Genomic DNA, 23091 nt, shown 5'->3' with positions numbered 1-23091 from the left:
TATATCTTTCAACAACTCCCCCCTCCTCCTCCCCCGGGGTGTTCGGAACGATGTGTGTGGAGGAAGCCACGGCCTGTAGATGTGAAATAATGTTTTGAAGCCAGACCAAACATTATTTGCGGGAAATAAACATTTAGTTCATGCAATTGACTTTGAGGTTTGAAATTATTCCAGGAGAGGTGCTCCCAAATGAAGTTTTGTATTATACGTGTTGCGAAATGATAATTAGGATGCATTGCGGTTCACTTGAGCAGCACCGACTTCCCTTGATCTCAAAAAGACACCTCCCGCCCCGACTCAGCACTTCAATGGCCGACCCAAAAATAGATCAGACTTTTTTTTAAGACCATCTTTTTTTTTTTTTCTTCTCTCTCCTCCTGCAAAACTGCAGTCGCTGCGCTCCTCCTACTCCAATGATTTTGCACTAACCCCAAAAAAAAAACGTCGTGTGTTGTACAGTTCCGCGAAAACGCACCGGAAAAAAAAGAAAGCGGGTCATATACGGCCTTTCGTTTACACATCAAAGTCTGCAAAGATTCTCCATCTCGGAACACTTGTCAAGCCCGGCAGAAGCAAACGTTGTAGTCTGTCGGGCTGTCAAAGTCGGATCGCGTGCTCGACAGACGGTCGAAAGGCGGCGGATTTTTCGCCAGGCTCGCTTTCTTCAACTTCTCCCTTCCCTTGTGATTTGCTCCCTGTTTGAATTCCAATTTAGCCTGAACGGTGAAGTAGGAGAGGGGTAAAAAAAAAAAAAAAAAATCATTGTGTGTGTGAAACCGTATGCCGACTTTGAGATAGATGGAAGGCTTTTTTTTTTTTTTTCCACCCACGCTGATACTTTTGAATCAGGTTAAATTGTGGTCTCCAGGAATGTGTCTATTTTACAGCCAGTTGGCCAATTTCACGTTTATTTGAGATGGAAAATAAACTTATTTGCACTCCACGCCGAGACGTCAGAGACTGTCACCGGCTTGTGGATTCTGACGATTGCGCGCTAAAACTAAACTGATTGGTCGCTAATGATTCGGCGTCCGCTCTGGCCGATTTATTGACGATTATGATGTGTTTCCCGCACGTCCGCAGGTCGAGCCTCTCTGCACGGGAAGGCCTCCCTGCAGATCGAACCGGTACGCTCGGAGGACCAGGGCTGGTACGAGTGCCGGGTCCTGATGCTGGAACAACAGTACGACACCTTCCACAACGGCAGCTGGGTGCACCTCACGGTCAACGGTGAGTCTTCTGCCCTCGGGGAGTAATATTCATATTTTTATGTGATATTATGACTACTAAGTAATGTGACTCCGACTAATAATGGCGGAGCTAGGATTTTTTTTCTGCGAGGAGGGGGGGGGGGCAAGGATACCAACCAGGGGGTTGCAAAAGAATCTTCAAAATATGCTGATAAAAATAGGCTTAGGTAAAATGTGGGGAAACTATCTCTGAAAAATCAGAAAATACCCAAATGTCAATCATCCGACCTTATTATCGGGGGGGAAGGGGGCAGTGCCCCTCCCCCCCCTAGCTCCGCCATTGCCACTACTGCCAACTTCTATTACTGCTACTACTCCTAATAATAAAAATAACAGAAATGTATATCAACATCAACAATGATAATATTTATAATAATGACAATATGATGATAATACCACTACTACTTACTACAAAAATACGAAGAATCATAATAGCAATACATGATGACATAAATACATAATCATATATCGACCTAACCAAAATTGCACTATATATATATATGCACCTTTTATTGATTTTTTTTTGCTCATTTATAAAAGCCTCCAGTCTTTAAAAGTTGTGGTAAAGGTCCCACTGATGTGCGTTTTCATGAGACCGGTTAGAGCCAGCCTCCGTTATTGATTGAGGTTTGTTTAAGGCAGTTGTGAGACGTCGTCTACGAGCTACCAAAGTGATGACTGGGCTGGGAAAATAACATATCTGCACCTTTGCATTTCCTCGCCAAGGCCCCCCGAGCGCATTAGTAAATCCTATGCAGTGTACTGTGTTTTATGTGAGGAGTGCGTTTTAGCTAGCTTTCCTATCAAGCTGTATTTATTTTATTTTTTTTGCACTTGTGTCCGATGCAACAAAAAAAAAAACGCCTTCCCTGCACTATGCAGCATTTTATTTTACACGAATAAAATAAAAAATAAAAAAGTTGTTCATTTTTCACCGGTCTCTTAACCTCCTGTGTCATTCGCACGTGTATTTCTGGTGTGTGAAATGTGATTATGCATATGTTTTACAGTTCCTTGCCGAGCTCCCCGTTTAAATAACCATGACAAGGTGCTACTGTGGAATCGTGTACTGTAGAGGACCATTTATAAAACCCGCAGCCCTGCATAATCACGTTGGAGTGAAACATGCTGATGTGCGTGAAGGCTCATAATGTTTTTTTGTTTGTTTTGTTTTTTCCCCGATGGCGTCGGCATGCGTTACATAAAACGTCGCCGACGCGAGAGCGTCCCCATTTTCTGAATAGGTCAGACTGTTTTCCTTTTTTATCAATGTCTCGTTGTTGTGCCGGGCATACAGCACCTCTGTCGCTTTACCTCATCGGTATTCACGCTCAACGTCCCGCTGCGAAGCTCTTCGCTCCCGTCAGGCCCTTTCAACGGCGACTAATAATATCCCTAATAACGTCATCTACATTTCGACTTTTTTTTTGTCGTACGGATGCTGAGAATCAAACCGTTTTTTGTTTTTTATTCCACTCGACTTTTTGTTCGGGCGGGGGGGAGGAAGGCTGCGAAAGTCACGGAAGAGTCGCCAATCCAGTTTGCTCTGAAGACCCCCTTAAAAGAAAATATTACAATGTTGGCGTAGGTTCAGAGTGCTCACATCAAACAAGTGGTGTGAGGGAAGCAGGTGCCGTCTTCGTCCGCATCGCTCTTTTTTTTTTTTGTTGCTTTTTCTCCTGTTTACACACACATCGACACGCGCGCACACTCACACCTCCTTTGGAGTTCCTGTTCGGTGGCCTTCGCTTCCTGCCAAGCGGACGGCGCATTAGTGCCCACTCAGTGGCAGGTGTCAGATGGCGAGGCCTTGTGCCCGAAAAAGAACACTGAGGCCAGTCTCCCTCCGGTCTGCCTCCCTCCCTCCCTCCCTCCATCCTCATCCTCTTCTTCTTCCTCCTGTCTAGTCTGCCCGGTGCTTCCCTTCGCTGTGCTTTTCACGCATCACTCAGCTTTGCAGACATCAAGACAACACTCGATGTGAGAAAAAAAAAAAAAAAAAAAACCATGTCATGGGCATTGGCTGACATTTTTTTTTTTATTCTTAGCATAAACATAGTGGACTGAGTTAACAAAGGTGAGAGATCCTTCAAAGCACAACAATGGGATGCAGATCTCGATCTTCAATGCGTATGATCGATGAGGGGAGCGCAAGTAGGGCGAAGTCGTGATGCCTGGCTGACTTTTTTTATTTTTTAAGTGGAGCGACTCCGATGTTTCGCTGCATCCGACTATAGAGTCCCAAGTTGACCGATGTACCCGCTGCCGTGTGCCGCTCGCTCGCTCGCTCGTTCCCACAATAGGCATATGAGATTGGGGTCAGAAAAAAGAACATTCGGGATGGTTACGTCCTAAAAGTAGCTCCGCCCCTAAGTGGTCTTAACGAGCATTTGCTCGCATATCCCGATCAAATTGACTCAGGAAGAAAATCAAAGAGACAGACAAGTCGGTGTGACGCCGCGTGGTAACTTTCCCAGCAGCGAGCAAGTGGCCCATTTGTCGTCTTCCTTTTAAAATGAGCACACTGCCACTATTTATCATCTGAATTACTCATAGTGGAGGAAAAAAAGGAAAGAAGGTTTTATTGGCCCCTCGGGTTGCTGGTGACGAGCTTCTTCTGCCGTTGAAGCTTCAGAGAATCTTAAGGTGATGCGAGGATATCACCATTTTAATGTTGTGATTGGATGTGAGTAAATTTTGTCTGTTTTTTTTTTTTCTCTTGATCTTCCAACAGCGCCGCCGACATTTACATCGACGCCGCCGCAGTATGTGGAGGCCAAGGAAGGAGGCAGCATCCTACTTAGCTGCTCCGCCCAGGGAAACCCCAAACCTGTAATCAGCTGGCTGAGGGAAGGGGAGGAGCTTGCCACCAACGCGAAATATTCGGTAAAACAAAAATATTTTATTTCGTTTCATTTGTTTATTTTGTAAAGAAGTCGTAATTCATGTGAATAATCTTCATGTCCACCCAAAAAAAAAAAAAAAAAGATCTCCACTAAATGTTCATTATTAATTGAGGGCATCCGTTCCAATTGTACTTATTTGACTGTTTCACTTCAATTTGAATTTTGAAAAAATCCAGAAGTGAGCCGAGTACTTATCCGCTCTCTCCTCTGATATTTTTCTTTCTGAGAAACGTGTGCTAAGAATCTTCTCCAAATGTTGGTGTGTGTGTATATATGTGTGTGTGTGTGTGTGTGTGTGTGTGTGTGTGTGTGTGTGTGTGTGTGTGTGTGTGTGTGTGTGTGTGTGTGTGCTGGTGTGTTTGCTCACCCGCATGCTCTCGCTTCCACAGAGACTCGCCAGAGAAATGCAGGAATGTGTCAGACAGGAGCTGGTGGAGGCGGATGAGTTTTAGGGGGGGGGTGGGCGGGGTTGTCATGGTGCTCGTTTTACTTAACTTTATTGCTTTATTTATGCACACGGAGGAAAAGGATCCATACATTGAAAAGAGCGGCCATATGTACAGTAGTTGAGTTTCCAACTGTCCTGCCTTCAGCGTTTTGAGGCTTTTCCAATTAAAGCGCCTTCCCAAACAAACACCTGTTCAACTTCTGCTGTGTAACTGCCCCCCCCCCCCCCCCACTCCAAATAAAGTCCACTTTAGATAAACACCTGCTGGTGCAGTTCTAGAAATGAACATATTTCTCTAAATAATGCATCCTCCAAACAAAGAAAAAAAATCAATGCCTTTCCTCCCCAAAAAAAAAAAAAAGCCTGGCATTTTCGGCAGGTACGTGAATACATTTCAAAGAAATGCCTGAAACTATCTAGTTCACAAAATAAACACGTCCCCTCTTCAAATAAATGATAAAAAAAAAAAAAAATTGGTGAAAATTTTCCTTAATTCGGAAAAAAATATCTGCCTCTGAAACAAAAGTTGAAGTCGTATTAAAATTCATCAATAATTCTATCCCAGGCATGAGATTGAATCAACTTTGCAGCTTTTCACTGTTTGTTTCACACTTTGACTCTCAGCCTGTCGCGCAAAAAACTGCGCGAGTTAATCTTGTGACCGTTCAGTCGCTTACAGCGTGTCAGACGGAGAATATGTGGCCGAGTTCCTCGAGCTTCGCTCCTTTCTCCCTCGGCTGCATAATGCATCGACTACAGCTGTTTGTGACTTGAATGGACGTGACCTCACAACCTGTTGCATAATTTATAGCGGGATGGGGGGGGGGGGGGGCGCTTCTCATATGCTCTTTTATTGGTTCTCATTGAGGCAGCTCAGCAACCGCCTCATGCAATGTTCGTATCATAATTTTTTTTTTCTCAGGTGCACGACGGAAGCCTGACCATCCTCGGCATCACCCGCGACGACAGGGGGGCGTATACGTGCAGAGCCTACAGCGACCAGGGGGAGGTGCTTCACACCACCCGTTTGCTGGTCCAAGGTACGAGGTTCATGTTGGTGGCCCGTAAATAGAAAAAAGATGAAATCTACAAACAAAAACTTGAATAGTGAACCACATGCTGCTTCACCACTTCTAAAGCGCTCCCATTGGACGTGTGTTGTGCTTGTTACTCTTTCCTCTCCATTAACTCCGATAGCCCGACATGTTGTGTCTCGTGCGCAGCTCACCTTCCTGAGAGGTTTGACGTAACGTAAACAACAAGGTCCGCTGTTGTCTTAAAAACGCAACAACGAGGGAAGTGCTAGATTTTTTTTTGGTTTTTTTTGGACGCTCTCTTGGGTCCGCGTACGTCCGCCTCGCCTGTCAAGGTTGGCCTGTCAGCGCTCTGCCAGTCAGTCAGGCTCTCTTTCAAGCGGTTTTTATGAATCACATATTATTTTACAGCGAGATTTTGATCGTATTGACTCAAACTCAATTTTGGGGCCATTAATAAACTCTTATCGCACACATGCAACAGAATCCAGCATAATAAAAAAAAATCTAATTTACTTTGAAAGTGGGGTTTAAAAAAAAATTGAGTATTATTTTAACAAGAAACAATAAGTTGCCTTCTCGGACCACATAAAATGATGTGGCGGGCCGGGTCTGGCCCCCGTGCCTTGGCTTTGACACCGGTGACTTAAGGGACCCCAAAAAAAGTTATGCAATGACCTTTTAATTGGTTATTTTGATTTTATTCTGCCACATATCATTTTTATGATGCCTGGTGAGTTTTCTTGACCAAGTTTCTCAATTTTTACCGGATTGTGCCTGGTTGTGCCTGTCAGCCGTCCACTTTTATGCTTAACGCTGGAAACGAGCGGCAGGCTTTTTTTTGTATCTGGCCCCGCTCACAAAAAGACATCTTACCTTTCATGGCTTCTGCTTTTTTTTTTTTTATGGCGAGTTAAGAGCGAGTGTGCTCTCAAGGGGGACGGAAAGGTTACAATGTGAAGCACGCGCTAGCTCGCCAAGCACAACCAACAGTGCCTGCCGTACTGCGTTGTGTCATCGCTCTGATGATTTGGAGTGGAAATGATGCATGTGCTCTCTGTAGAAGAACAGGTTAACTGTTGTACAAGTGTGAAGTTAAATAGAACCGACAAAAAAAAACATGGCACGGAAAATATTGAACAATCAGCTCCATTGTAGTGTACTTCATTGAAGCTAATTAATGTCACTACAAACAAAAGTACGCATTTTGTGTTTCAGGGCCTCCGTTCATCGTGTCCCCGCCAGAGAACGTCACTGTCAACATATCCCAGAATGCATTGTTCACCTGCCAAGCCGAAGCGTATCCTGGCAACTTGACCTACACGTGGTTCTGGGAGGAGGATAATGTCTACTTCAAGAAGTAAAGTGCCAGTCCAAATATATTATTTAGTACATCATGATCGTAAGTGTAAAGATCAGTTTGGTGTTGTAATTATTGTCAGAACCTTTCGCCATGTCAGCTTTTCTCTAATGCAGCTTCTTTGTCAAAAAAGGACAATTTCAATGAATTGAAAAATTTATCAAATAATACCTGATTGAAAATAATGCCATATTTTGAATTTGAGACAAAATAGTAAAATTATACAAACTAAATAAAAATATTCAAATAATGATTGAATCTACACGCTTAATTTTTAATTAGGAAAAAAAAATCATTCAAAAACCAGAAACCAAATTCTTTATTCATTTAAATTCAATAAGTTTAAAATGAATGCAATTTATCATTCTTTTATTGAGTGCAATGTGTCAATTTTGTCATGATCAACAGTTTGACTCTCTGCTGCTCTCTTATGGCCTCTTCATGTAACTTACACATGTGTGAGCTGGTTTGCGCCTTGACATAAAAACACGCGTGTCGCCCCATGCAGTGATCTGAAACTGCGAGTGCGCATCCTCATCGACGGCACCCTCATCATCTTCCGGGTCAAGCCCGAAGACGCGGGAAAATACACGTGCGGCCCGAGCAACAGCCTGGGCATCTCGCCCTCGGCGTCGGCCTACCTGACCGTTCAGTGTGAGTGTTGCCGTGGCAACCGCCAGCGCCGCCGGTTGGGGGTTGAGTGGAGGAGGGGAACAGCGTGGAGCCTGCTCTATTATTTCTCACTACTACGCAGCCTCCTTGCCTAATTTCAAGGTTACATCAAGACATGCTTTCACGGTATAGCCGTCTTCCTTTCATTGGATTACGTTGTCCTCTTCATTTCATTAAGGCCCGTCATTTTTCTTTCATACGGCTGCCATCTTCATTTCACGTGGCAGCCATTTTTGCGTTAAGACATCTTGATTTCATGAGGTATGAAATTGATTTTTATTTTATCATTGGCCATTTTTAGTTCACGTGGCGGCCATCGTTTTTGTCACGTCTTCATTTCGTGAGCGATACGTTTTTGTTTCCTGCAAGAAAGAAGGCCTCTCTCTCAGGCTGCCTTCAGCGCCAGCCGTTGTGCGCTAGCCGAGCTAATTTGCTCTCCGCTCGCCTCCCGCCAGTCATTGATTACCGTGCTAAGCTATGTGGGAACGGAGCGCCGAGGGGGAATTGACGACTCTGCAGCCACGGGCGCCCAATATATATATATATATTTTTTTTTAAATCAGTTGTCCCAGACAATCTGTAACTGTACAGGATGTTTCAATGTCACATTTCAACACTTAAGATTTATTCTCTTATAAACATTCTTGTGAAAAAAAAAAAAAGTCTTTAAATCATATCTTTGTAGCTCTCCTCATCATATTGTGACTTGATTTTCCTAAAATATCCACTTGATTCTCTCCAGACCCGGCCCGAGTGATCAACATGCCGCCAGTCATCTACGTCCCCCGCAAACTGCCAGGCATCATCCGCTGCCCGGCCGACGCCAATCCACCCGTCACGTCGGTAAAGTGGGAGAAAGACGGCTACCCTCTGCGAGTGGACAAGTACCCCGGCTGGAGCCTGACGCCGGACGGGAGCATCCGGGTAGCCGAAGCCACCGAAGACTCCCTGGGCACCTACACCTGTGTGCCTTACAACGCCCTGGGTACCATGGGCATGTCCCCCCCTGCCACTCTGGTGCTAAAGGTACCACGCGGAGCAGCCAATGGGCGCTTTCGATAGATTCTGACGCCGGCGTTTGTGGGTCCACTTGAAGGATCCCCCTTACTTTAACGTGAGGCCTGGGGGGGAGTACCGACAGGAGGCCGGCAGAGAGTTAGTCATCCCTTGCGCTGCTTCTGGAGACCCCGATATTCCCAGCATCACTTGGAGGAAGGTGAGACGGAAATGACATTTTCTTGTTGTATTTGGATTTGGTTTGAGTAAAAATTGTGCTTTATTCTTGTATAATTGTCACTTTGTTTGTCAAAATTATGACTATTATTTTTAATTAATTAATTAATAAAGAAATTAGAATAATAAATTATTAATTTAACTTTTTCCTGATAAATGTTGACATTTTGTCATATCAAATTTTGCTTTTAAAATTTTTGATAAATTTGTTTTTTAATTGTACAAATTTGTGGAAAAATTTAGGAGAATTGTGACTATTGGTTTTTTTTTTTTTTAATTCTTTAACTTTTTGGGCCAATTTTACAAGTGGATAGTAACATTTGAACTTAATTCGGCTTCTTGTCGTTACTTGAAAATCTGCGTGCAGGTTGGGAAGCCGAGCCGGAGCAAGCACAACATCCTCCCGAGCGGCAGCTTACAGTTCATGTCGCTCAGCAAGGAGGATCACGGCGAGTGGGAGTGTGTCGCAACCAACGTGGTCACAAGCATCACTGCCAGCACCAAGATCCTGGTCATTGGTACCATTACACACACACACGGCTCATCATTGTCAGGTCTTGAAGTTGATTATTATGGCTTTCGGCCATGTGCTTTGTGCGATTCCCACGAAGCAGCCAGCAATAGACATCTCGTAATCTGCTCGCCTCTATCCAATTTGGCCGTGGGCGTCATTAAAATTTCATTTCATCTTATCTGTAATAGCTTTATGTGCCTCATTTGAAGACTCATTTTGTAATCACAGCGTGGCGCAGCTTTTTTTTTTTTTTTTTTGTGTGTGTGTGTGTGTCCAGCCAGTGGAGCAAGGACGTCTTTACTGCAAACTGTAAAGTCACGGCCGGGCACATCGCATGGATGAGTCACGAGAATGGTTTGAGGACTAAGCACAGTGACTTTGCCATTAAATCAGCACAACTTCTGAGAGTCCCGTTCTAGTCTTAGTTTGATTATTATATGTACCATGTGAGCTGTGTGCTAAACTATGTGCATTTTTTTTTTTATATCATGGAAATATTATTTGACTATTTCCGCATTATTGTTGTAAAATGACGGCGTTCTTCCTAAAAAAAATTGCATCTTAATCCTCAAATTATTTCAAATTTATTCTCGTCCAATCTCGAACCGTTAATCGGTGCACACAACTACAAATAAACAATTATGACTCACTGGATTGATGAATCGAAAATATGTTTCTTTTCCTTTATGCTTTGTATTTGTGTGTGTGTGTGTGTGTGTGTGTGTGTGTGTGTGTGTGTGTGTGTGTTTATGACCCACTCAGGCACCAGCCCACACGCTCCCGGCAACATCCACGTTGTGCCCTCGACCACCTCCGCTAATGTATCCTGGGAAGCGGGCTACGACGGCGGCTTCGAGCAGACTTTTTCCGTGTGGTACGGTCCAGTGTGAGTACATTTATCTCCACTCGAGATTTTCTTGTTTTGATTGGCAACATTCACTGAAAACAAGCTCAAGTCTCGAATATCCATGTGTGAGCATTTTTGATCTGAGATAATTACTGTCGCTATCTTTTCTGCACAACTCATTCTTTTTTTCTGGTGGGGAAAAAAAAGGAGACATTTATTCGAGGAAGGTTTTTTTTCGTTTGTGCGTGTGAATGTCACACTCGGCTATTTATTAGCGCAAGGAATGCGTTTACAACAAGCAATAAGACTCTGTTACTGCCTTTTTTTCTTCCTGGGGGGGAAAAGCAAGCAAGGCGTTTGCTTTTTTTAACTAGATAACAAATATTCATCAATTGTGCTAGGGAACTTGTTTACAACAGGCAATAATACTCGGTCAGCACTTGTTGTTTTTTTTATGGAAAAAGGGAGGCGTTTATTTAAGGGAGGTGTTTATTTTTTGGAACAGATGACAAGTCATATTTTGTACTGCCAAACATGATGCTATTGGTATGATCACAACAATGAAAGATAACGGCACAAAAAAGGACTTCATGTCCCTCGGGGGGGGGGGGGGGGGGGGGAGTTATTTTTTTCATTACAGAGCTGGAAGAAAAAGAAGTTCTAATCAGGTGACTGTAATATTGTTTCCTTTTCGTTAGTGACCTTATTTCCCTGGTGGATCACTGTAAGTAGGTCACTTGTGTGCGCAATCCAACTTTTAACCGTGACGCTCGCCAGTTAAAAAATAAAACTAAACATTCCTTGCACTAACAAAAACACGACACAAGCTATTGTATGATACTTTCCATTTCCCTCCGCCGTGCACAGGTCAAAGAGGGTGGACTTCGGTCCACACGACTGGCATTCCATGCCGGTTTCTGGTGCTCAGACGTGGTTGCTGGTGCCAGGGCTGGAGCCTGGGACAGAGTATCAGTTCAGCGTGCTGGCACAAAACAAGCTGGGCACAGGCCCATTCAGCGAAGTTGTGACAGTCAACACTGCAGGTGGGCTTAGGTTTGAGTGGCCATCGACGTTGTGAATTTCAACAGTCCCAGAGTTCTATTTGTCTGTGTTCCCTAGGCTCTCCTCTGGGTACCCCAGAACCACTGGTGCTTCTTACCCCACCACGGTGCCTCACCGCAAACCGCACGCAGCACGGTGTCCTCCTCACTTGGCTTCCCCCGGGCAACCACTCCTCTCCCATCAACCGCTACATCATGGAGTTCCGCCTCGGGGAGCGATGGGAGACCCTGGACGACTTGATCCCGTCCACTGAGACTGAGCTAGTCGCCAGAGACCTGGTTCAGGTATTTGTCCATTTTAGTCGGGCAAATAGAAGGTTCAAGATCTTAGGTATGTTGTTTTCGGACCCCCAGGAGTCCTGGTATGAGTTTCGAGTGATGGCGGTCATGGAAGACTTGATCAGCGAAAGCAGCAATGTAGTGGGAGTGTCCAGCACGGGTCAGTATAAAACAAAAACGAAAAATGTTGACCATGAGGGAACTGACTTTCTATCCTTCCATGCTGTCCCTCAGATCCATTCCCCCCCGCGGAGGTGGCCGACGAGGGCTTGGCTCGCCCGTTAGTGGCGGGCGTGGTGGCAACTATTTGTTTCTTGGCAGCGGCCGTTCTCTTCAGCACTCTGGCGGCGTGCTTCGTCAACAAACAGCACCGGCGCAAGCTCAAACGCAAACCAGGTCACTAACCGGCGTACGCTTTCGGTTATCTCGCCACACATGTTAACCGTGAACGTCTCCCACCTCAGATCCCCCCTTGTCTGTGACACACTTCAGGAAGAGCGTGGAATCACCGTAAGTAAACGCTGGCGTCCGCAGTCCTGCATCTTCTTTGGCGTCGGTGCCGGATTTGCTCAACGCATCCTTAGCAATACTGAGATAGCAGACAAACATGCCCCCTAGTGGCTGTGGGGAGAATAGGCAGGGACATCAACGCACGAGTCGGCTTTACTCCTCAGTTTAACATTTAACAGTATTCACACATCTACGCGAGTCACGACATACAAAATTAAGAATGAGACTAGCCGTTAGCCTCGCTAGCTTCGGCCATACCGATCACTGTTAGGACCAGGACTGTTAGACCTCACTGAAGGAAGATTTTTTTTTTTTTTTTAAATGTACAATATTATACTATTTATGGCTATCTAAAATAATATGCTAGGTGCAAAAGAACACGTACAGACGTGAGCGTGTGTAGATCACAGTCAGACTAAGAGTTCAAAGCAGCTTGGTCAGCATTTAAAGCACAATGTGGCCCAGCAGCAGCGTGTGTGTGTGTGTGTGTGTGTGTGTATGTATCGATTTTGTATCTCCATGTGTGTTCTTTAACCTCAAACACTGTCCGCTCTCTGCATGACCCTCAGTGTTCAACACTTTTTTTTTAAGTTGTTTAGCTGCGCATTGACCGTACAGTGTGTGTGTAATCATCTGTCTGTGTTTAAAAAAAAATAAAAAAAATACTACAAGTGCACTGCAATTGGAGTAAAACAGGCTCATTTGTGACAACCGTATGCAAACAGGCCTCCTCTATATTTTGATACAGTTAAAGATGAACTAGGCCCGTGTTGTTTGTTTCCCGCCGCAGGCCTCCTCTCACTCCCTTGCCAGGGGTAGAGCCCTGCTGGGACGAGCCTGCCAGGAGCACTTTCTTGCCCCCGCCCGCCAGCCCCCTGTGAGTGTGCTGCACTGCACTGGCCTGGCATGCATGTTTTCATACAAACATGACCTTTTTTCTTCTTATGTTGCTTTTGCATGCCGAGACACTTTTGAGATACACGCACAGCTACTATATGGTGGTTATGCCGCTCTTGGTTTGGCCAGATTAAGGCTTTGTGTTTTGTTTGTGTGTCATCCCTGCTTTGTCTGTCACGCTCTAGTTGCCATACGCTTGTCTTTACTATCATTTGTTGCATCTTAAAAAAAAAACACACGCTTTTGGTGTAGCTGCTAGCAAAAGAAATCCAGTCACCCTGAAAGTCAAATTGAAGGATACTGCTAAAAAAAAAAGTTTCTTCTGTGTCCTTGAAAAAAAAAATAAAAAAAATCATAGGCTACAAACAGAACTTTTACATCTTTACCATTTTTGGGGGTACGTGAGAGATCCCACCCATGACAAGGTGCTTTAGATCACCTCCGAATCGGCTATAACCTTTTTTCAACCAAACCCCGTCTCTGTCCCATTCAGGTTGTCGTCAGGGAAGATCAGCCCAGAGAGCTCGCCACCATCCCGGCCTCGCTCCATTTCTTCCGAGGGTTCCCACGGACCCGGGCTGTACGTCAGGAAACTGCCCAGCCCTCAGCGTGACAAGGACAAGGAGCTCTCCTTCTACAAGAAAACCAAGCGTGCCATAGCCAGCAAGAAGTACAGCGTCTCCAAACACGAGGCCGAAATCACCACGCCCATCGAGCTGATATGCCGCGGCCCTGACGGCCGTTTCGTCATGGAAACCAGCCCGCCGCCTCGTCGCATCCAGGGCTTCCCCTTCGCCGAGGAGTCCGACATGTACCCCGAGTTCCGGCAGTCCGACGAGGAGAACGATTTCGACCCCGGGCCTCTGCCGCCCATCATGCCCACGCTTCGGCCCCAGCTGTCTCCGACATCGTCCAGCCTGGAGTCCACGCAGCCCCCGACCTACAGCCCCCACCTGCACAGGGCCATGGAAGGTATGAGCTTCGCTGAGGGCGGCGCAATCCACGCCTCGGGGCAGGCCCCGTCCGCTCGCTACAGGGGCTTCCCCCAGGTCCCCTTCTATGGGTATCTGGGCAGCCGCATCGAATCAGGGATCCCGCCGCCATTCTACATGCCCGACGTCAGCCCGCATAGCTCGGCTCTGTCCTCCCCGCCCGGCACCGCCGAGGGGCCCTTTGGCTATCCCTCTATCCCCGAGGAGAGCGGCGAGATGGAGCACCATCAGTACACCGCCTCCGGCCATTCCCTGTCTCACAGCCCTCCTCCTCGCTCACCTGAAAGTTGGCAGCATCACGCGTTACCCTTCCTGGGTCTGGAGGGTCCACGCTTCATGTTCGCCTCGCACCATCCTTTACATCATCCTCCGGACATGGCCGAGCCGCCCTCGTACGCCTCTCACTCGCTCCCGCCCGGTCGCCTCCACCTTCCTCCCCTGACGGATCCGACTAGCCCGAGACTCCTGCAGCTGGAGGTCCCCGTGGCTCCCCCGGGCAGAGCCGGGCCCCCGGGGCCTCCGGCTAGGCGTTTAGCTATGCAACAGGCCCAAAGTCTCGGCCAGCTCAGACACACGGCCCACGGAGTGGGCGTACCAGTGTTGCCTTACCCTGACTCGGCAGCCCGCGCAGGGAGCCCAAGCACAGCCCCCAGTAGTAGCCCCCAGTCTTGGCTCAGCCCGAGGGCGGGGCGCAGAGGCGACCCCGGCCTGCCCCCCTTAGTGCTCCAACCCTCCCGCCTGTCCCCGCTCTCCCAAAGCCCGCTTAGCACCCAGCCGGGTTCTCCGGATATCCTCGTGCGCCCGCCTCCACGCCCCGGCATCCTCCGCACCTCTCGGTCTCTGGAGATGGCCGAGCTCACCCTGCAGACCTCGGCCGCCGTCTCCCGGAGGTCCTCCCTGACCGCCTCGCCCACTTCGAGTCAGGGCGGCAAGCAGGCCGGCCCTGGTTACCACGCCGCCCACATGTCCTACGCCTCCACGGCAGCCAGTTACCCCTCGCAGTCCCCCTCTCCCCCGCCGGAAGGCAGGGACGTTTTCGGGCAAAGGCCGTCCCAGAGAAGGACAGAGGAGGAGATGCTACCCTCAGAGCCCTCCCAGCTCCAGGTTTCAGCCTCAGGGTAGGTGATCCTTCCACCAGAGAATAGTCTCTCCCTGTCTGCTCTATATTTTCCCAAGTAAATATGACTTCACAGGCTCCGTTAAGATGTAATTAGGACGCATATTGTTCTTTAATATGCAGAAGGCATGTAATAGCATTGAGCACGCATATCTTAATTCATCTCTTCGTCCTGCGAAAAAGTCCTTTTCAAATCGACAATGTATTTTTGATAGCGCACTTTTCGGATTATATTGACCCATTAAATAGAGATTCATTTACATAATCAAACAAAATGTAGCGAAACCTTCAGCTGAAGCGTTTTGGCGATTACTAAAGGTAAAAGTCGTTTTGAAACTTCAAATTTGTTGCCATCAGGTGTAATACAGATAGAAATAGTAAACTACCGTTACCGAAAAGCAAGCAAATGCTCAAGTCTTTACAACATTTGTCTTCATAGATACTACTGTGGAAATAATAAGCGTACCCAAATATCAATATCAATAAGTATCATACTACTCAATTGTATATTTTCAGATTTATTTCCATGTCCTCGGTTACCTTAGTTAATCTTTGCCTTCGGAATAAATTAGGGTTACAACTGAACGGTGCCTTCGGGTGCGCCTACGGAAATGACAACTTTGGATTTGTTTCCAAAAATACATCAGCGATAATTCAGTTACCAAAAAAATGTCGTAGATTTGCCCCCGTGTTGTTAGCGGCCCCTTTTCGCCAAGCATCGAGCCAGGACCGGCTGGTGCGTATCAATGACGGGGTCGAAGTTGTAGCAGTGTATAAGACTGCTGTTTGCTAGCGAGGCGAGGGTCTTACCTGATTTGTCTTTGATTGATCTCAGCTATCTGGGCAGCGTTGTGACCCGGCCCACCACGCCGCAATAGGTAAGGGTCGGACCCATGTTTTTTGAGAGGGGAGGGGGTCAGCAGGTGGAAGGCTCGAATCACTCTCTCCTTTAAAGGGGAATCGCTTTGGGTGGTGCCTCTGTGCTGGATTCAAGTGAGCGCCATTTTTTTTTTTTTTGCTAATACTGTAATCATCATGGCCGCAGGGCGCATTTGTGTCTTAAGGCCGACGTAAGCCTGCCGCGGCACAAGTTGCCGCCATTAAAGGCTTGCCAGTGGCTTTGCTTGACATGTTTACCTGCGCATAAATCATAAAAAAAAAGAAAAACAAACAGCCTTGAATCAATAGAGGACGCACTTGAATGATAGAAAGGAGTATTCCCCTTTAAAGATTTGTTCCATGTGCAAAATGCCATGCATGCATTCTCTAAACTTCTCTCTATACGACCAAGCAAATAACAAGACGAACTTGACTTCTCTCTCTCTCACATTTGTGCTTTCTTTCCTTCCGTCATGTGACCGTTTCTTTTTTTTTTTTTTTTAAATGGCCATCCTCCTTCTTTCCCGTCATGTGACTCGTCCCTCTTAACGGCCATTTTCCTCTTCCTGTCATCTCCTCCCGTCGGCATGGTGAAGCCTCTTGTGCCGCAGTGTTCATGTCGATCGACGTGTGCTGTACCGTGTTCGTGTCTATATGGAAAACGTGCTGCGTTAGAAGCCAGCACGCCGTGCCCCCCCCCCCCCCCCCCCCCCTCCCTCATCCCACCCCTCCCACAACGGTTTTGTCTTCGCCCCTCTATGCTAATACCTCTTGCTCTCTCTCTCTCCACAGCAGCAAGCCATGGACGCCATCTCTAAAAAGATCAGTTAATCCATGTAGGGCTCCACAAACTTGACCTCACTCCACTCAATACGGCCCTTTGGCTCCACTTCGAGCCTCGATTTAACTCATTCACTACCGTGGACGGCTAAACACGGCAAAAATCCCTTTCAACTGGGCTGGCAGTGAATGAGTTAAATGTTAGCTGAATAAGTTGTAATAGCTCTAAATAAGTGAAACTACACCAACTCGATCCTTTTTTTGATCAAGACTGGAAATGTACTTATTAAAGGTGTATCTATCCATCGTGTTCCAAGGATGGGCTTTTAAGGGCATGTGGGCGGCCATTTTGCTGGTTTGCAATTTGTTCTTGTTCTGCAATGTGTACAAACGGACATCAAAACAGAGCAGGACAGGATTTTTTTTGTTTTTTTTGTTTATTACAATCGCCTGCAGCCGGAACTGGCTGCCAGCCAATCACAAAGCACATACAGTATGTGAAGCTTTGACATTATTCCATTTCTAGTTACAGGCTACTAGTTGTTAAATACTAGTTTGGGCTCACTGTTTCCATACCAGGGTTGTCATGAAGCGGAATACTGACTGCAGACGATAGACCCAAGACTAGTCAAAGATTTTAGCCATCGGATACGTTGCATGCCAACAAGATGCCGGCCCACATGTCGTGATTTCACTAGAGTAGACGTTTCTTTCCCCCCCCCCCCCATCTCAAATCTTTTAATAAATACAATTCCAATGATTTTATCTGCGTAATTAAGGATCACTTATATAAGAGGTGTGTCAATCATAAAATCAAAATATTTTTTTATTCTCTGTCCATCCTTATTAAGACATATTCATTATTTTTTTTCCCCATAAATAGGAAGTGATCAATTTAGCTTTTCTGAAGCAGTCATTATGTAAAGGCAGAAACCCTCATGACATTCCAAATTGTGATTTATATCAGCAACAAATTTACACTGCACGCAGATTTATATCCCAGCAATTGACGGCGGGAATCGAGTCCTTTGTGTAACGACTGCTTCAAGTGTGTCAACTGTTTCTCTCCGTCTTTTATTGTCCTACTTGGTTGTGTCTTAACGCTTATCATCCGTCAGTGCTAATATAGTCTGTGGAGTTTTTCAGACCACTCAGTAGCAGTACGACCGGTGTGCCGCCATTATTCTGTATTTTTTCACTCTACGATAGCTCAAAGTGTTGGATTAATGCGAGGACGCCCTGTGGTGTACTCTTTCTTTTTCTCTATGCTCTCCTCAGGGAGCCTCTAGGTGGGGCTAGCGATGCTGCTGCTGGGTCTGAGAGTCTCCCGGCACTGCTACACCATTGTATCACTAAAGCTAAGGGAGTGGCCACCAACAATAATAACAACGCGACCTCTGCGAGGAGAACCGGTAAAGTTCTGGTCACGATCAGTGAAGATCATTTTTCGGATCAAAGATCAGATGTCTGATGTTCCCCTCTCAGGTGCGACTCCCTCTCAGACCCAGCAGCCATGTCAGACGCCCCACGGGGACGAGGTGCTCGACAGAACGAGAAAACGGCAAACCAAGAAGAACCCCTATCTCTATTTGGCCTCCTTGCTGCATCGCGGACGCTCCGAGGACGACCAGACGGGCATCCTGACCGGCGCCGACTCAGAGGGCCCCAATTACGGGACCCTCCGTTGACCCGAGGGGCCTGCCAAGCTGTTGAACTCCATTTCAGGCCCCACCACCACAACCCAATCTTAGTATCAACCCGATAGCTTTCGTATGATCTCTCGAGCTGATGGGGGGGGGGGGTGTTCCAACGGAGACATCGACGTGAGTACATGAACATTTAGTTTGGCTTCCCTCCATCTCACTTGAAAAGATATATCATGTATATAAATAGTCAAAAGAAGGGAGTGAAGTTCCGTACTACAGTAATAAAGAGGGTTTTTTTTTTTCACTCACGCGGGAGGGGGGGCGGGGGTCCATATGTTTTTCCAGTGATACAGTGTACTGTTATGCCCGGGTGCAACAACTCACCAACCTTTCCTACAATACAAATAGTGTCAGTATTTAAACACAGGGTTCTTTACCACCAAATATACCTCAGAGTAAACGCAGAGTTGCTGTAATTCTTGTGGTATACTGTACGTACTTGACCTTTTTACATACGGAGAAGACAAAAAAAAAAAGAATATTAAGGTTTGGGTCACGCGATGTGCTTGTTTTTTTTTTGTTTTTACCCCGACACGTTAGCTAGCGTTTGGTTCTCGCTATTAGCTTGTGTTTATTTAGCGGTACTATCCACTTGAGACCGTGTCTTAATGTGTCGATGTTATACGAGGACGGACGGACTCTGCCGACGGTCGGGAGGTTTTTAGACGAACAGGGTGACCAATCGTAAAATGTTGACAAGGATGAATTTCACTTGGTGGCACATCTGGAGGTGCCTTTTTTTGCCTTTGCGCTTTGTCTTTTTTCTAGCTTCGACTTGCCTTTTCCGTCGCCTTCTCGCATTCGTCTCTTCGGGAAGGACTCCAATACTACTGTTCTGTTTTATGCCAGAGAGGAAGCATGACTCCTGTTTGTTTTCTTTGTTGGCTTTTTATAGTTTTAACCGCGCGTTTCCGAGTCGACGTGAAGTGCGCAGGGCTACCAAAAGGGGAAAAAAGAGGCAAATAAATAAACGAATAAATAAAAGTTCATGCAGACGGAGTAAAGGTGCTGCATGTTCATTAGAAATTTAGCAAACATACAATTGCCTCATAAAGCTGGAAAGTGCTAAAAGCAATGGATTCAATACAGCGGACCCTCGGGACTCAAGTTATGAAAGCGGTTCAAGACAGTTTTTCACAATCTTAATATGTAATGATCCAAGTCCATAGATATTATTGATAACACATGTTCAAGACTTGACTAGACAGTCTGCTACTAGCTAAAATTGCAGCACCTAGCGACACACATAAAACGTCACAGATGAATTAGACGAGAGCACGGCATAATTAATGATGATTAGCATTGCGTTGATTAGCATAGCATTGAAATCTTGTGTGCATCAATATGTAATTCCCTGTAAATGTAGAAACAGAGTAGTAAACGTAGAAGCTAGCCGAATGGCGGCCTCACTAGCAGCTAGCAACTCCACCAAAAAGTCTGAAAATACAAATAGCTGTATGATGAGTCACGTCTTTGGCAGTGTTTTGTTTTGATGATTTATTCCTGTCATTTTCATTTGTCACTTTGGCCTATCATTATGGATACACACACAAAAAAAAGCCAAAATAACAAAGACAACACCACATTTGACTTCCGTCCGAGTCCCGAGGGTCCACTGTGCTCAACCGCAACCAACTTTCCAGCTACTACTCTGTATGTTTGTTAATTTTCTGACACTAGCCGATAATGAATGTATGTTTTTCGCTGTACAGGAAATGAATGTCGCGATGTCGCAGTGCATTGAATGACCGTTATTTTCTTCTTTTTTTTGTTGTTTTTTTAAGGCGCAGCCTGCATCCAGGCCAAATCGTTCGGTACTGTTAGGCCCCTTTACGAGCCCTCTTTTCCTTTAAATACTTTTGTCAATCATGCAAATATGCCACAGATAAGAAGTCAAAGCTAATGGTTGCCTGAAAGTGAGCACCCACGCAAATCGGTATATGAAACGGAAATTTAAGAAGAACGGAAAAAAAAAGATCTATATTTGTTATGTACTGTACATGTATCGTATTTGTAAAGAGAACCCGCGTTTTACGGGAAGACCTTCTTGTAATGAGGATGTACAAAAATGACGAGAGATGTAGAGAGAGAAATTAGATTATATACGGTAAATATATTAAACACACAAAAAAACAAAACAATATTTGCTTACAGTACGGCTTTAAGTGGAAATATTTAAAGGTGCCTCGTTTGTCACGCTTTTAGCGCACATGGTTTTACCCCCAGAGGAGTGAACGTAACAATGTTAGCAACGTACGATGTATTGCTTCTGCTTGTATATTTCATCCCGTGAAAATGTTAAGCTCCAGAACGTCGATAGCCGCTTTCACGCAGAGCCTGCAAAATTCCTGCAACAGAGTTGTGACAGTAAGGCTGGGTGATATGGCCTCAAAAATAAAATCCCATGAATCAAATTTCCTATTTTAACCAATTTTAGCTAAATCAATTTAGTCACAGAAATTTAATGTTAGCCTTTTAGCTAATATTCTTGAGCATGAATGGCAATAGGTGGATACACAGGTTCATTGTGACTTCTGCCATCTAGTGGAAGAACGTTGAATTGTTCTACATGTCAATATACATCGCAGGCAAAGATAGTCCAACTAAGATTCTCTTTAGATAAAAATAAAAATCCCTCTGATAAATCTTAATTTGCTCAGCGACTGTGTCAGCTGATTCTCAGCACTGTAACTTGGTGCTACGTTCAAAACTTTGTGGTGCTGTAGATTAGAAAATTACAACCTCTTTTTTTTTTATGTTTCTGGTGGGGGTGGGGTTGCTAAAACTAGAGCCGTCACTCATAACTGTGTTGATTACATTGATGGTGATAAACCATACTGGAAAAAAAAAAATTGTGTACGCTTCCAAAACGTGGGGGAAAAAAAATTAGATTTCTGATCTTCAAATGACCTCAACATGTTTCTATAGCGTGTGTATGTGTGTGCGTGCGTCTGTGCTTCCAAGGTACCCTCTTGAAAAAGTAGTGCTAATATTGAGTGTGAACCCAGCCTAAATGGGGGGGGGGGGGGGGACTCACTTGTAGGTCTACCATCTCACGTTAGCAGCAATTTTTTCTCAAGCACACCACTGCAGGGGCGTCTCTCGCCACACCACTATCGATGGAACCTTTTCACCATGACGTCACACCGTTGTTACTTTTGAATCCACGCACATTCCATAATTAATAACCGCTATTATTCTAGCAACCACCATTGCGCTCCAGAGTTCAAAACAAGCATCAATAAAAAAAAAGCTTTTTTTGTTTTTGGCACAAGTGACGGTGGTGTGACGTCACGTCGCAAAGGGCCTCGTATTCCTCGTCGTACTGTACCGGTTAGCCACATCCTCTTCTTCTAGAAACGGATTTCCTCTTCCGAGATCTTTTTTTTTTTTTTTCTTGCATTCTCCAAAAGAAACTTGTACAGCGTTAAAGATGGCTGCTTTGGACGTACTGATCAGCTCCGTTGTTTTTTGTTTTTTCGGTCACAACTTCTCTGCTTCACTAGCTCCTTTCTGAAACAAATGATACAATTCTTTTTATTGTATTAATCTTGCATGTAGAGACAATACCAACCTTTAGCAATCATTCACGGACATCTGAGCTGGTTGTTAAATGGACAGAAAGCTAGAATAATATGTAGTTTTTTCTATATTCTCTGTTTTTTATGTGTACCAGCACTGAGGAACTAGAATGTATTATGATTATGATTCTTATTATTGTAGGCTACAATAAAAAAAAAAAAAAAAGCACTACATTGTTAACTGTTTTAGCGTAAAATGCTCATAATCAAGCAAGTAAGCCACGTAGTGCTTCAGAGGAACATTTTCCATTCTCCACCCGTCCACCCGACTCTGTGCTGTACATCACGTTTACATTCTGTTTCTGGGTGCAAAATCCACATTTGTAAATATCTCGGCGCAATGAACTCGTTTATTTACTCTTTTGTTGTTCCGTCATGTCATCAGGTTTAACATGGACACATTGTGAGCAATTAACTCATACTGTATGGTGCTGTACCAAAGCCTTATGTATGATATTTGTATTACTTTTCTCACCGCTGTCAAGTGGCATCTGTAAAATCATTTTCCTTTGTGTGTGTGTGTGTGTCTGTGCGCGAGCGTGTCTGAGTGTGTGTGAAGGAAACAGAAACAAGCTAAAAAAAAAAAAAAAAAACTCACTCTGGCCTGGTTCCAACCCTTCGGCCTTTTTAAGGGAAGAAAAAGCGCCACAGGCGCTAGTTGTTGCCGAATGAGCGCACCATCTCAGCTGCGAGAATATGAACACATTCATGTCACCATATCATGTCCAACGCTTAGTCCCATAAGGAATTTTTCTCTCAAATTTTTGTATTTTGACATAATAAAAAAAGACAAAAGAGATTTTTCCTGTTGTATTTTCTTTATTGAAAACTGCATTTAAATTTGGTAACAGTCTATCGCCTGAAAGAGAACATTTAAACCACACAGTCGGAACCAAAGAAGGACAACAACGTTGAAAACCCGCTTTTGTCTAAATGTCTTGTGAAGATAAAGAATCAACTGAGATGTCTATTCCAACTTCCGATTCATTCAAGAGGTCAATCTCAATAATTATATTCATAAGTGT

The 23091-nt window shown here is 45.2% G+C and overlaps 1 protein-coding gene across 4 annotated transcripts in view; it reads left to right on the top strand.

Annotated features, from left to right (window-relative positions):
* The window catches only part of igsf9ba (immunoglobulin superfamily, member 9Ba), a 41671-nt gene extending 18639 nt beyond the window's left edge, over positions 1–23032 (top strand). The window contains exons 4-21 of one of the 4 annotated variants that reach the window (XM_085917174.1): positions 1084–1230; positions 3985–4136; positions 5527–5644; positions 6857–6998; positions 7507–7652; positions 8413–8696; positions 8767–8886; positions 9271–9421; positions 10180–10303; positions 11132–11307; positions 11384–11610; positions 11680–11764; positions 11839–12000; positions 12069–12114; positions 12905–12991; positions 13505–15121; positions 18058–18191; positions 18265–23032. In XM_085917174.1, the coding sequence (XP_085773300.1) occupies positions 1084–1230; positions 3985–4136; positions 5527–5644; positions 6857–6998; positions 7507–7652; positions 8413–8696; positions 8767–8886; positions 9271–9421; positions 10180–10303; positions 11132–11307; positions 11384–11610; positions 11680–11764; positions 11839–12000; positions 12069–12114; positions 12905–12991; positions 13505–15121; positions 18058–18191; positions 18265–18467 (4121 nt within the window). In that variant the 3' untranslated portion in view covers positions 18468–23032. Of the gene's footprint in view, positions 1–1083; positions 1231–3984; positions 4137–5526; positions 5645–6856; positions 6999–7506; positions 7653–8412; positions 8697–8766; positions 8887–9270; positions 9422–10179; positions 10304–11131; positions 11308–11383; positions 11611–11679; positions 11765–11838; positions 12001–12068; positions 12115–12904; positions 12992–13504; positions 15122–15955; positions 15999–18057; positions 18194–18264 lie in introns of those variants that run through there. The other 3 variants (XM_085917173.1, XM_085917177.1, XM_085917176.1) reach the window with 3 other exon arrangements.
* Positions 23033–23091: the final 59 nt, after the last annotated feature.

Source organism: Syngnathus leptorhynchus, chromosome 7, assembly GCF_054491065.1.
Source record: "Syngnathus leptorhynchus isolate UIUO chromosome 7, UIUO_Slep, whole genome shotgun sequence".
NCBI lineage: Eukaryota > Metazoa > Chordata > Actinopteri > Syngnathiformes > Syngnathidae > Syngnathus > Syngnathus leptorhynchus.
This window is presented reverse-complemented; position numbering and strand designations above follow the sequence as displayed.